Below are 13,931 nucleotides of genomic sequence, written 5' to 3'. Positions count from 1 at the left end.
CATGACAATGGATGTATTTTTTTTAATGCATTCTAACTCGTAAATAACGTATGAGTGAGTGAAAAAAGCATGTCTACTAGATGTTTGGAATCTTACCATGCTTGCTCCCTATTACTACTTATTTGACATATCACTAGTATGCCAAATCAATAATCACTAAAATCAACAAAAAATAAGGCATTTGATTTCTGTTTTGACGTAACAGTAGACGGAGTCAGAAAATTGTCCAATATAACGAAATCCGTTGTTGAATGCAGAATACCACAGAAATTGACTTACGGTAAATGTGACTAAATTGCTGTCATTGTGAGAAAAAACATGTTTGTGAAAATAATATGTTCTGGACCGCTCATTCATCCCATAAACACTCAACCGCCCTGTTCTTAATGTCGAGGAGGTCACTTGAAACAGCGACCAAACTACAAAGCTAATACCAGAAAGAACAATCCATACACCTACAACACATCTCAACCGCTTGTGTTGTTGTGAACTACATCATCGATGTAAAATCAACTTACAAACACGACAGCGCTCGCAACTTGGGAGGCGCTCTTTTTTTTTTTTTTTTTAACAGCTGCAAGTCGCCTCTACACGTCAAGCTGAGAACAGCAACACACTTCCCCCCTTCACAATAATAGCGCAGTGCGCCACATCCGGTCGACTGCGCTCACAGATTAAAGGGTTCAAAAAGTACCTTACGCATGCATAATAAACTTAAAGCACTTGATACATATACACAATTATTATGCTTTGATGTTAAATACTGGTCAAAATTGTCCAAATACGTATCACCAATAAATGTTAAAGATTTTGCATTTAATTAACAAACATTTTATACAATTTTATTTACCATAAAAATCACACACTCTATGGCGGTACAATAAGTTAAAAAGTGGAACTAATAACGATTAAAACATAAAAATTGAATGTAACCATTTTTTATATTGTTATTATTTAAATTATTATTTGTATTACTATTATTTTACTTGTTGTGGTTTATTCAATGTTTCTATCAATCAATCAATGTTTATTTATATAGCTCTAAATCACAAGTGTCTCAAAGGGCTGCACAAGCCACAACGACATCCTCGGTTCAGATCCCACATAAGGGCAAGGAAAAACTCACAACCCAGTGGGATGTCAATATGAATGACTATGAGAAACCTTGGAGAGGACCGCAGATGTGGGTGACTAGCGCCCTCCCCCCATAGGGGAGACCAAGTTTATTCTATATTAATTATTTTTTAAGTTCAGTTTTGGTGGTACAATAAATACTTGGTTTCAAATTAGTGAATAATCGAGTAAATTGATCGTGATTACAATATAAGTCAAAATAATCGCTAATTTTCCATAATCATCCAGCCCTAGTTGACGTGATCGACTGATCAGCTGCTTACTTGTTTGCCAAAGTTTATTCTAAATCATAAATCATGCCTCTCACCTGAATAGTAGAAGGATGAGGATGTATTCCGACGATTTGGCACACTTTGACAGCCAATTTAGACCTGGAAATGGCGAACGACACGAAAAGACGCTTGCTTCCAGCCCCCTTTTCTTTGCGAGGATAATGATTCATTCTTCATCTAAATGTTAATATATGAACATCCTAGCAGACGGCATCCTTATGAGCGCAGACATTGCACACTTAGTAAGTGATGTTTTATTATCTTTGTTGGCTCAAATGAAGTCTGCAGTGAGTATAAATATGGGATGTAATGGGAAATAAAAGGCGAACGTTTTGATGCATTTTTCTAATTAATGAGGAAAATACGTAATTATTAAATGTTATTATAAATGTTCCTGTTACTACGAGTTACATATATACTTACAGCATGTATATAAAACCTTAATGGAGGTTTTTGGATGTATTTTATAGGCAGAATAGAGCGACTCCCTTAGGCTCCATTGTAAGCAGACTTTTGAAGGATTTATTTACTGTTTAGAATGCTTTTTTTTTTAAATGCTGTGAACAATAGGCAAAATTCCCCCCAAAAAGTGCAGCTCCTCTTTCAGTTAATAATCATCAAATTCATGTGGCAAATAAACTCAATTCCTACGTATCTTAGAGAGACTTTCTTATGGAAAAAACAGTTTTTTTAACCTGATGGTACCTGCTTATATGTATTTTGGATCCCCATAAGTCCCAAAGATTTGAAATCACACCATGGAGGCATTGCAGAGACATCTATAAAAAAATCCTGCCATATTTCCGCCAAACGAGCCGCTTAGAATTTACTCTGTCTTGTGACATTTTCTGCACTATTTGTCAGCATATATCTCCATATATGGTAAGGTTTTACCCAAAGAGCTTAGCGCTAGTCCACCATTGTAGTCCGACGCTATAGTCAATAAGCTCCTCCTTTTTCGCTATCCTCTTGTTGTGGGGCCTTCTGGCAGTGATGAGCAAGCTAGTTGGAAAATGGAGTAAGTGAAGCTACAAGTTACTCTCGATTAAATGTAGCTAGGGTACAGGGGAAGCTATCTCCAGAGCATTGTAGCAAGCTGCATGGTAAAAGTAGCTTGCTATATCAAGGCTACATTTAACAGCATTTATATCTATGGGCCCACATGTATAATATCAATGTTAATGTAACTGAGAGTGTACAAATGGACCCAATGAGGGTCCATTACTATTAACTATCTGTCATTTAGCTGGGGACACCCTACAACTACATCTAGGGGTCCCCGCACCCCACTGTATGTATTTATTTAGTTGACCTTTTCTTTGGCCCACCCCTATAATGTTATTAATTTTCTCTACCTACAGTAAAAAAACAGCATCTATCTATACCATGACAAAACTTGTGTGTGGTTTGTGAACAGTTAATAATAGTTATGTGTAGTAAAACTGTTCATGAACTCAACTCACCTTAATGTGTGTTCGTAAATTTGTGTTCCACGTCTTAGATGAAGAGACCAGTTATGATTTTGGTTTAAAGAGTAAACAACTCAAAACTAAGGTTTTGGGGCATTGACATGAGCATTGTGTCTGTTATGATTTTGCTTAGTGGTTTAAAGACCCGCCTTATCTTGCCTCTAATTGACCAATACGTAATGTTTCTCCCTAACCTTAGCCAATTGTGACTCATCATACGAACACCAACCAATCATCTTAGATTTTCTCCGTATGTATGGATGTTCTTATTTATCAAGGTCATTGTATTTTCTCCGTTTTATTTTTGTGCCTGGATTAGCAGTCCATTTTCTCTCTTTGTAGCTTGTGGTTTGATGTAAGCTACCTCGCTACATGGGTCTAAATATAGCTAAGCTATATTTATATATCAATATATATATCAAAAAGTAACTAAATTACCACCAAGCTACTGGAAAATTTAGTTAAACTACGTAGCTTAGCTACATGTAGCTTGTTACTGCCCATCACTGCAAACTGGCTCGTACACGCATATACATCCTCCAGTGTTGCCATTTGTAATACAAGTTAGCGAATAGTTTGATCTTGATCTGTCAGTGGACTCGCTATGGAAGTGCTAAAACTACAACAAACATGATGGGGAGAAGACTCAGTCAAAGTGGAGCCACCTAAATAAGACCGCCCCCAAAACGGCGCATCCTGGAGAGACAGTCAGAAAGCAGCTTGAAAACGTTCTATAAAACATAATCTATTCAACATGTTCACCAAAGAATCACCATTACATCTATTGTAGACCACAAATACGTGTTTTAAATATATTTTTTTTTTAAATCATATTACCCCTTCGTGTATCATTACCAGTTATGGTTATCACTGGAGGATAAGGTTAAACTTGTTACATACTGAGTAGGGGCGTGTGGGGTGGCGTGCCTCAGTTGATAGAGGGGCTGTGTTAGCAACTTCAGGGTTCCAGGTTCGATTCCAGCTTCCACCATCTAGTCACTGCCGTTGTGCCCTTGGGCAAGACACTTCACCCACCTTTCTCCCAGTGGCAACTACCTACACCGGTGTATGAACGTACAGGACTACCTTGAAAAAGAGATTCTTAATCTCAATGGGACCTTCCCCGGGTAAATAAAGGTTAAAAAAAAGAAAAAGAAGCTAGGAGCAGATATGCTAATCATTAAGTTAGCCACTAAAGTAGCTAGAAACAACAGAAGAAATAAGTGCATAGTAAAATTTAAGAAGGTAGATGGAACCACATTGCAGCAGAAAGTAGGGAGCTAATAACAGGAGATTAAAATGTTTATGAATAAGAGTACAGAGAGAGGCTAACATAAAAGCAACTGAGAAGCACCAGGGTCTGTTGATGTGTGTAGCAGCCAAGAATAAACAACATTCAAGGGGAGGTTGAATGGATCCATTAGTAGGTGGCAGAGGTGTGGACTCGAGTCACATGACTTGGACTCGAGTCAGACTCGAGTCATGAATTTGATGACTTTAGACTCGACTTGACAAAATGTAAAAAGACTTGCAACTCGACTTAGACTTTAACATCAATGACTTGTGACTTCACTTGGACTTGAGCCTTTTGAATTGACATGACTTGCTACTTTCCCCAAAACCCAAAGATGAAAAAGTTATTCGGGAGCGCTCCGTATTTTTCATTGTGTACTTGTCTATCAGCGTTGCGTGTGTCAGCTGGTGTGGTCTCAGTACAACAGCCAATCAAATTAGATCTACTTTGTTTTCATCACACAGCATTCATCCAATCAAATTGCAGGACAACCAACGAAGAAGACATGTCCAAACCACACGCCAGTGAACAAAAAATGATGCCTAAAATAATTTTGTTTGGGTATAAAAATTACGAGGTGGTCAACACAAAACGGTTTGCAGTTTGCAACACATGCGGTTCGAAAATTACTGATGGAGAGGCAACAACTTCCAACTTCGTCCGGCATTTGAAGTTGCACAAAGAACGGTAAGTTTTGAATGTAAGATAACGTTTATTGGCTAAGTAACGTGACTTTTATTTGCTGTGTAGTTAAATCAGTGAGGCTGTAAACTCACTGCTAACGTTATAACGTTATTGCAAACACGGGAATCTGTTGCAGTTCACTACCTTATTCATACTTTTTGTTCAGTGATTTTTTTTAAGCAGGGTTACGTTAGTCAATATATCACACGTAACGTTAGACGGCGTTCAGCAGCACCGCGTATTTTAGCCACCTAAAAAAAGACAAAAATAGTAAAATAAAGGTCAGTTAAAATGTATACTATATTATGAATATGTGTACCGTTTTAGCTAGCTTTCTGACATACTGTTGGTTGTTTACCTCAGTGGTCCCCAACCACCGGGCCGCGGCCCGGTACTGGTCCGTGGATCGATTGGTATCGGGCCGCACAAGAAATATTTTTTTTTTCTTTTTTTAATTAAATCAACATAAAAAACACAAGATACACTTACAAGTAGTGCACCAACCCAAAACAGCTCTCTCCCCCCTTTTGTTCTGGGCATTGAACATGAAGACTCTTCCTTCACTGTTCCGAGTGGCCATGAGAGTCTTGGCAGTGCCTGCCTCCAGTGCTCCAGTGGAGCGAGTTTTCAGCCATGGTGGCATCATACTACGCCCCCATCGTGCACAAATGACTGACAGACTCTTGGCTAATTTGGTCTTTTGCAAATGCAATGCAGCATAGGGCCCTGACATATAAAAAGTACAACTTTTTTGTTATGTTCACGTATATGTCATGTTTTTTCAATGTTAACACTTTTGTACAAATAAGTACATTTGCACTTTATTTTTCAATGTGTTTGTTCTGTAAAGGAATGAGTTAATGTTTAAAATGACTGGTTAATAGTGCTATTATAAAGTGCAATGTCAGCCCAATTTTCTTTCCTGCAATTTAAAATGCACTTGTTTTAATAAATAAATACAGCGTTTGAAAAGCATACACAATCTGTGTTAATATGTTAGTCTGTGGTTAAAAGGACTTGAAAGGACTCGAAACTCAAAATGCAGGACTTACGACTTGACTTGAGACTTTCCAGTCTTGACTTTGGACTTGACTCGGGGCTTGCCTGTCTTGACTCGGGACTTGACTCGGACTTGAGGGCAAAGACTTGAGACTTACTTGTGACTTGCAAAACAATGACTTGGTCCCACCTCTGGTAGGTGGTGTCGGTACCAAGGTTAGTAAAGTAGATGATTGATACTAGAGTGATTAGATCAATATTTCTATTTATATAAAAAAAAATTGTTAATGTTTTACAAATTCAGGGAAGTACTATAAGTCCCTGGACAGAAGGACATTGTGGGCAAAAACCAAAGGATATGTTTTTTTTTTTGTAATAGTTGCCCAAACGATTGTATGTACCGTAATAAAAGACAATAAGGAACTACTTTAAATATTATGTTGATATCAGTAATGGCACTCACCCCAAAAATAATAATATAAATGTACAGGTATTACATGTGATGTGGGATCTGAACCGAGGATGTCGTCGTGGCTTGTGCAGCCCTTTGAGACACTTGTGATTTAGGGCTATATAAATAAACAATGATTGATTGATTGATCTGTATTGGGATTGGTATTAGCCGATCTCACACATGGATGATTAAAATTGGCAGCATAAAACCCTAAACCCATCCCTAATTTCTAATGGATTATTCACCCCATTGTGTACTGTTTTTTTTATGAAATTTTTTTTTAAATTTCATACATACCATTGTCACCTAGACACCAAAGACGAGATCCAGCGGGAAAATGAGGAGCTAAAGCAGCAACGTGAGGAGTTAGAGGTGCGAGTAAGCGCTATAAAGTCTCAGTACGAGGGACGCTTTAACCGACAGGAGCGAGAACTGAGAGAACTGCGAGGTCAGCAAGAGAGACAAGAGCAAAGAGATGAACCCGCTGAAGCGGGTCCAAGCAAAGTGAGTCTTCTCTCCAAAGAATGTTCTTTTAAATGTTATTTTATTTTACGATTTTAAAGAAAAAATACAGTTACCGGTAGTTTATATGACGATATCTTTTGTGTGGTTCTAGACTCAGGAGCAGCAAAGGAGCACGGAACAGAGACAAATCAGTCTCAAGTCAACCCCCGCTACAGAGAGGGGCAGGTATGATGCACAAATACTGGAAAAACACTACAGCTGCTACCTAGTGAACCATTGGATCCAATGCAACAGGGTGATAGAGATGAACTCTGCCTTAATTTTTTTTGTCAGTGCCAGCACCTCTGAGCCTCCAACTGCTAACATAAAGCCAACACCTGTAGTAGCCACAGCCGGCAAGCAAGCTGTTAACCCAGGCAACAAACCCACTCCAAGGGCAAGCATCAGGCCCATGATCACACCTGCCACTGTGCCCACCCCAACCCCCACAGCTACTGTCATGCCCACCACACAAGCTGAGACACAGGAGGGTGAGTTTTACACAATAGCCAAAACCATTTGTTTATATACTGTAAATAGGGCTGTCAAAAAATAATATTGAGTAAACTCATGTGGATAATCACAAAAAGTGTTGTCCTGATACCAATAATTTGGTACTGGTACAAAAAATTTATTTTGATACTTTTTAATTTTCAAAATAAAATGAAACGACAAAAAATCCTAATTGGGTGTGTTTTAACAAAGAAATGTATACATTAAACATATGTTTCTTATTGCAATCAAAGAACAAGTTTGTCATTAAATAACAGTGAACATACTAAACAATTGATCTTTTAAGAAGTAAGCTAACAGGTTAAAAAGCCTCCTAATTTAGCTGCTAGCATATGCAGTAACATTGTGTCATTTCTGATTGTATTATGTTGTCAAAGTTATGAGGGAAATGCAGTAAGAAATGTATGGATCTCTAATGTACTTTTCATTTACTCTTAATATCTGGTTTATAAACCAAAATACAATGTACAATGTATACATCAGTGCAAAGATATGTGAGGAGACTTCAGCTGTGGCTAATTTTACTTCAAAATACACCCTGAAGGGATTTTACATAAAACATGTTTTGAGCACAAAAATTCAAGTTGAACATTTTTTAAATGTTCCTGTATGTCATTTTGAAAGTAGCATCCACATATTTGCGTCATTTTTAAGTTAATTTGAATTATGCAAGTAATTAATAACCTGTAATTAATCATGACTAATCCAAATTCAAATTTGTGATTAATCTGATTGAAGAAAATAATTGTTTAACAGCAATAATATTAACCCAATCTTGAAACTCCAGTCTGCATCAGATTCAAGTCTTTAAAGAAAGTGTCAAAACTATTAGAATTCATGATCATTAATATTACTGTAAGCAGTATGGAAACATTTGCAAAAAGCAATTCAAAAGTCACTGATGCAGATTTAAATCATTCCATCAAATCTGGTTTTCAGAAGAAAAAACTAAATAGTTTTTTTTGGTTTGCACTAACTGTAGAATCACTCACAACCACGAAATAATAAGCAACTATATTATTCCTAACTACTTTTCTCACACTCAAAGCCAGACATTTTCTGCAGTTGGTCAGTAAAATGTTAACAATTTCACACTTACTATGTGATGTCCATTAAATCAAATATATTTTTTCTCAATTATTCTGCAGCCATGCAGACCACAGAGGGTCCACCCGTGGAGCATGTGACCGTGTATGGAAGTGCCAGTGGTTCTGTGCGCTCAGCAAGCCCCAACATCCAGACCACTTTAGCGAGCTCCATGTTGACTGTGCAGCAAACCCAGACCACAGCCTTTGTCCAGCCAACCCAACAGCAAAGCGTCACCCACGCAGAGCCGGTCAATCAGGAGCCGCCGCCTGTGTTAATTGAAGCAACGCCGAGCTTGCAGGTGGAATGGCCTTCAACATCTTCCGCTTCTGCTGTATTTGGGACTGGTGAGAAGAAACTAAATTAATTCCAAGTTTAGTAGAGGACAAAATGTTTTATTTTCGTTTTGGCAAACATATATTTGTTTTATTTAAACCTCTTTATCTGGGATGTCTACATATACTGCTTTACGTCTAGTTTCAGCCACACCAGGATCTTCCTCGTTGTCCAAAAGACCCCGTGAAGAGGAGGAAAGTAGCAGCACTGTGGTCACAGACACAGAGGCCCTTCAGGAGGACACATCCAGGGCTCCCGTGCCAAAGAAGCTACGCATCATTCAAAGAGTGGGTCTAGAGGTGAGCGTTTTTGGCCAGATGACAAACCTCAGTTGGCGCTTTGTTTGGAATTTTATCAAATAAAAGCATGCTGTCATGTGTTATCCTCAGGAGGAGATGATGGTTGATGACAGTGCTGAGGCTGAGGGGGTGGTGCCAACAGACAGTCAAGACGGTGCAGAAACCAGTCAGGTATGTTAGTAACATAAAATAATGATCAATACATTTGCTAACCTTTTTTTTTTTTCAGACACATTTACTTTTACATAATGTAGATGATGTGTGGTATTAGTCAACAAATGTCACCTGCATTTTATTTTATTAAACTCTCTTAAAGGTATAGACAAGACTAGGAGTGTCCCTGTACAACTTTTTCCCTTCCGATTCAATACCAATATTGAAGCCTTTAGTATTGACCGATACCTACCAATATGGATCCAATACGATATCAACACGAGTCATACATTTTGTTTTGAGGAATGTTAAAAATGGTTTGATGAAGTTAAATTACACCAAGAAAAAAGTAAGTATGAAAAACAATGGCCTATTCTAGTGGTGTCTCTTAATCCGATATTGATATCGGTCCGATATCAGCAAAAAAAGGAAAAAACTAATATCGCCGCGTATTTAAAATCTACGCTGTATAAGCAATCCTGCAGTGTGTTTACTTGTGCAAAGGTGGATAGTCAGTTAACAGCTAAATGTCCCCCAATAAGCATACAATGTTGGTCTTTTATTGTATTTTTGTTATTTACTAAAGGTAAACATGGTAGACTATTGGCTATTAGGAGCTAGCAGCTACACAACAGCTAAGCACACAATCTAGTCGTAGAGTTTGAACAATATTGCAGTCTAATACACAACTTTTGTCAATATAAACAATTATATAAGTATCCAGTAACAAATGTGTCCTCGTCATTTAACTTCCTCTGTTATGCCTATAATTTAATGAATTATTGTGACCACCAGGTGTTGTCAAAACACATTAACACTCCATTTCAAAGTGTAAATCTTGCGTAAGGTTAGTGTTTTTCATACCTACCATGGTTCTCTTGAGTATTTTCACTTGATCCAAACATTTTCTAACAAACAACCCTTCAAAATAAGAGTATGTACCATGATTCCTGCACATATATTATCGGATTAATATTGGTATAAGCCAACACTCAAGGTTCCAATATCATATCGGAAGTGGAAAAAGTCGTATTAGGACACCCATAATCTATTTATAATTTAACATCCATAATGGACTTATGCTGTCTTTAAGTTGAAGTGGAATGGTAATTGTTTGGCGACACCTAGTTGTCACAATAATTCATGATGCAGTACGTTGAATGATGCCGGCACATTAGGTACTGGATACATTCCATTACGTCTCTGCCTTGAAGACTTTATATATGTAAGTAATGTACAACTATAATTATTAGAGATGTCGGACTGCCGATATTATCGGCCGATAAATGCTTTAAAATGTAATATCGGAAATTATCGGTATCGGTTTCAAAAAAGTAAAATGTATTACTTTTTAAAACGCCGCTGTGTACACGGACGTAGGGAGAAGCACAGAGCGCCAATAAACCTTAAAGGCACTGCCTTTGCGTGCCGGCCCAGCCACATAATATCTACGGCTTTTCACACACACAAGTGAATGCAAACATACTTGGTCAACAGACATACAGGTCACACTGAGGGTGGCCGTATAAACAACTTTAACACTGTTACAAATATGAGCCACACTGTGAACCCACACCAAACAAGAATGAAAAACACATTTCGGGAGAACATCTGCACCGTAACACAACATAAACACAACAGAACAAATACCCAGAACCCCTTGCAGCACTAACTCTTCCGGGACGCTACAATATACACCCCTTGCTACCCCCTACCCCGCCCACCTCAACCTTCTCATGCTCTTTCAGGGAGAGCATGTCCCAAATTCCAAGCTGCTGTTTTGAGGCCTGTTAAAAAAAATAATGCACTTTGTGACTTCAATAATAATTATGGCAGTGCCATGTTGGCATTTTTTTCCATAACTTGAGTTGATTTATTTTGGAAAACCTTGTTACATTGTTTAATGCATCCAGCGGGGCATCACAACAAAATTATGCATAATAATGTGTTAATTCCACGACTGTTTATATCGGTATCGGTTGATATCGGAATCGGTAATAAAGAGTTGGACAATATCTGATATCGGCAAAAAAGCCATTATCGGACATCTCTAATAATTATTTGATATTTGTCTTGAAGGACAAGTGACAGGTTTTAGACTGCATTATTTTGCTCAATTAAGGACACTTATTACTTACGAGATTAAAACATGACAAGATCTCTTGTTTAGAGAAAATCTGTTTCACACGATGCATGCAGAAGTTTGGTTTGTTTTTTAATTGTCAAAAGTAAGTCTGTCTGGCAGTGTGCAAAGGATTTGAAACGTACAAATAGTGGTATTAGGCACACACCAAACCGAGCGCTAGCAAACAGAGTTAGTTTTGGCGTTTCCTGCACAACTGGCGGGAGATACGTGCGGCCGTTCTCCTTCATGTGAGTTCCACAGCCAACATGCCTTGTGTATGCCCAAGCAGAAGCAGGCTAAACTGTCAATCATTGATGCGACATAAAAGCACACACTGGATCATTTTCCCCAGCAGTAAGACGGCACTGCAGAAGCCCAGATAATAAGCAATACAGCCGAATCATTGATACACTTGATAGCTGCGACATCAGACATGCAGAAGAATCCCGCAAAGCTTTTTTAGAAAAAGACATTAAATTATATTTACTTTATTTTAACTTTTACAATATTTTAACTTTTACAATTTTTCATGTTAGTCTTTATTTAGAAAAACAAGCCTTAAACAGTGTTTGTTCTGGCCTGTTTTAGACAGAAGAACTTGCAGCGCTGGATGAAGAAGACGAGATGGCAGCCTCGCAGTCTACCTCCATGTACCAAGACGTTGCGTTGACACAAAGTGAAACTCCTGAGCAGCAGCTGGAAGTAATCGTCATAGTCACCGACACTGAGAGTGAGGAAAACCCAGAAGAGGGAGCTGAAGAGGATGACGAGCAGGTAAAATACACAGCTTTACAGCAAGAGCATTCTGGATTCAAATCACAGCTTGTGCCTAATTGTGTTGAGTTTGCAGGCTTTATTCTAAGTCTCTATTTGACGTTCCTGTGTTTTTATCTCTTCAACGCAGGACTACGATGAAGGAGATGAGGAGGAGGACGATGATGAAGAGGAGGAAGAGGAGGAGGAAGAAGATGATGACGGGGGTATGGGAGAAGGAGAGGAAAGTAACGAAGGGAGTGGAGAAGGCAACGAGGCCTACGAAGGAGATGACATAGAGGTTTGATTAGCAAAAATGCGTCATGTACTCATAGTGACAGCTTTGACATGTACACTCACCCACACGCTTGCCATTTCCAGTATATATGTTAACCCTTCCCACGCTTGGGTCTTTTCTTTCCAACTCAAGTACCGGTACATTTTTCCATTCCTTTCCTAGAAGAGTTTTACCCTTGTGTCATAGTTTTGTCGCTCTAATTCACTAGTTTACTTATGTCTTGGTTGCTGCGCCACATGAGTCAGTGTCTGCAAGAGGGTGATTTGCGGCTTCACTTCTAATGTGCTTGTGTGAAAGTGGCTTGATAATCTGCAAACAGCGACTCATGTTGTTTTTGTGTAAATTGGCTGCTATGTAATAAAAGTTTTACTGTTACGAGCTCTGCTGGAAAGAAAAAATGCATGCCTGCTCAAACTAAATGACTAAAATTGAAAAGCAAGCACCAAGCCAGTAGTTAGACCTTTAGACCTCCAATACAAACAAAACAAAAGGTTCGCTAAGGAGAAAATCAAAAGGAGATGGTTTCTTTTAAGCTTTTAAAGGTACTTTAAGGCATTTTAGGCACATGAGATCCTTAGCAAGTCATATAGTAACCATTTTGCCCCTTGTCCCAAATCACCATCTAACTAATAGAATATATACCGGTAGTTGTAATTTAAAAAAAAAAAAAATTATTAATTGGGCAATTCAGTTTTTTATTCCAGTATTTATTTAGCCGCCCCTTCCTATTTGCAGACCCCTTGCACTGTGAATTTTGCTTGAATACTTAAAATGTCAACAAATGATTGTCAGGGCGTCTTATATGAAATCCTACCGCAAACTGATTTCCTAACCCCTTCCTACTCCATCACTGATATAATAATAATATCATGGTTTATATACCCAAGGACTTATAAAGTGTTGTGTTACCAAACAGAATTATATATGTAAATTTAAATGTAAGTTTTCCTTTTGTTAAATGTTTTATTTTGCTATGAATTATTGGACAACATATTTGCCATGAATTCATTTTAGAGGATTAAAAAAATAGTTTCACATAAATAAAGTGTGAACATATTTTGTGATAGAGTGCCCTAAAAAACGAAATTCTGCATGGGGTCCATTTTAGTCATGGGTGGCCTTTTTTATCGGTAATGTTTTTGATTTACTAACTTTATTCTATTTTATTGTTATCAAAAAATATAATAATCAGGCTTTTATCTCATTTTTATCATTATTTTTTTACCTTTTTTTGAACTCCAAATTGCTTACCGGTAATTTTTTTTCCAACACCTTTCTTTTCACAGAAGTAAAAATTTAAGAATCAGTAGGACATAGAGAAAAGGGTCCAAATTAAATCCACTCTGCTTCTTTTAATTTCTTTTTTGTTATATTGTGCAAGTGTAACCGCGTGACGTTCCTTAATAAGGTATGTTTGAAGCAAACAAACCATAGTACAGTACAGTACAGTATGGTAATGAAGGAATTTGTGCTCACTGACTAAATTGTGTTTTGTAGAGCGCTTTAACAGTTCGTAATTCTGTTTATGATTATGAATTTTATTTCTCACTCCTTTCTC

The 13,931-nt window shown here is 37.8% G+C and overlaps 1 protein-coding gene across 1 annotated transcript in view; it reads left to right on the top strand.

The window, feature by feature from the left end:
• The window catches only part of tprb (translocated promoter region b, nuclear basket protein), a 63,181-nt gene that overhangs the window by 33,832 nt on the left and 15,418 nt on the right, over nt 1-13,931 (top strand). Inside the window, exons 34-41 of the mRNA XM_061975793.2 lie at nt 6,617-6,810; nt 6,923-6,996; nt 7,105-7,301; nt 8,472-8,756; nt 8,887-9,044; nt 9,135-9,215; nt 11,911-12,096; nt 12,227-12,376. Coding sequence (XP_061831777.2) covers nt 6,617-6,810; nt 6,923-6,996; nt 7,105-7,301; nt 8,472-8,756; nt 8,887-9,044; nt 9,135-9,215; nt 11,911-12,096; nt 12,227-12,376 — 1,325 coding nt within the window. The remainder of the gene's footprint in view (nt 1-6,616; nt 6,811-6,922; nt 6,997-7,104; nt 7,302-8,471; nt 8,757-8,886; nt 9,045-9,134; nt 9,216-11,910; nt 12,097-12,226; nt 12,377-13,931) is intronic.

The sequence above is a fragment of the Nerophis lumbriciformis genome, linkage group LG14 (genome assembly GCF_033978685.3).
Source record: "Nerophis lumbriciformis linkage group LG14, RoL_Nlum_v2.1, whole genome shotgun sequence".
Taxonomy (NCBI): Eukaryota; Metazoa; Chordata; class Actinopteri; order Syngnathiformes; family Syngnathidae; genus Nerophis; species Nerophis lumbriciformis.
This window is presented reverse-complemented; position numbering and strand designations above follow the sequence as displayed.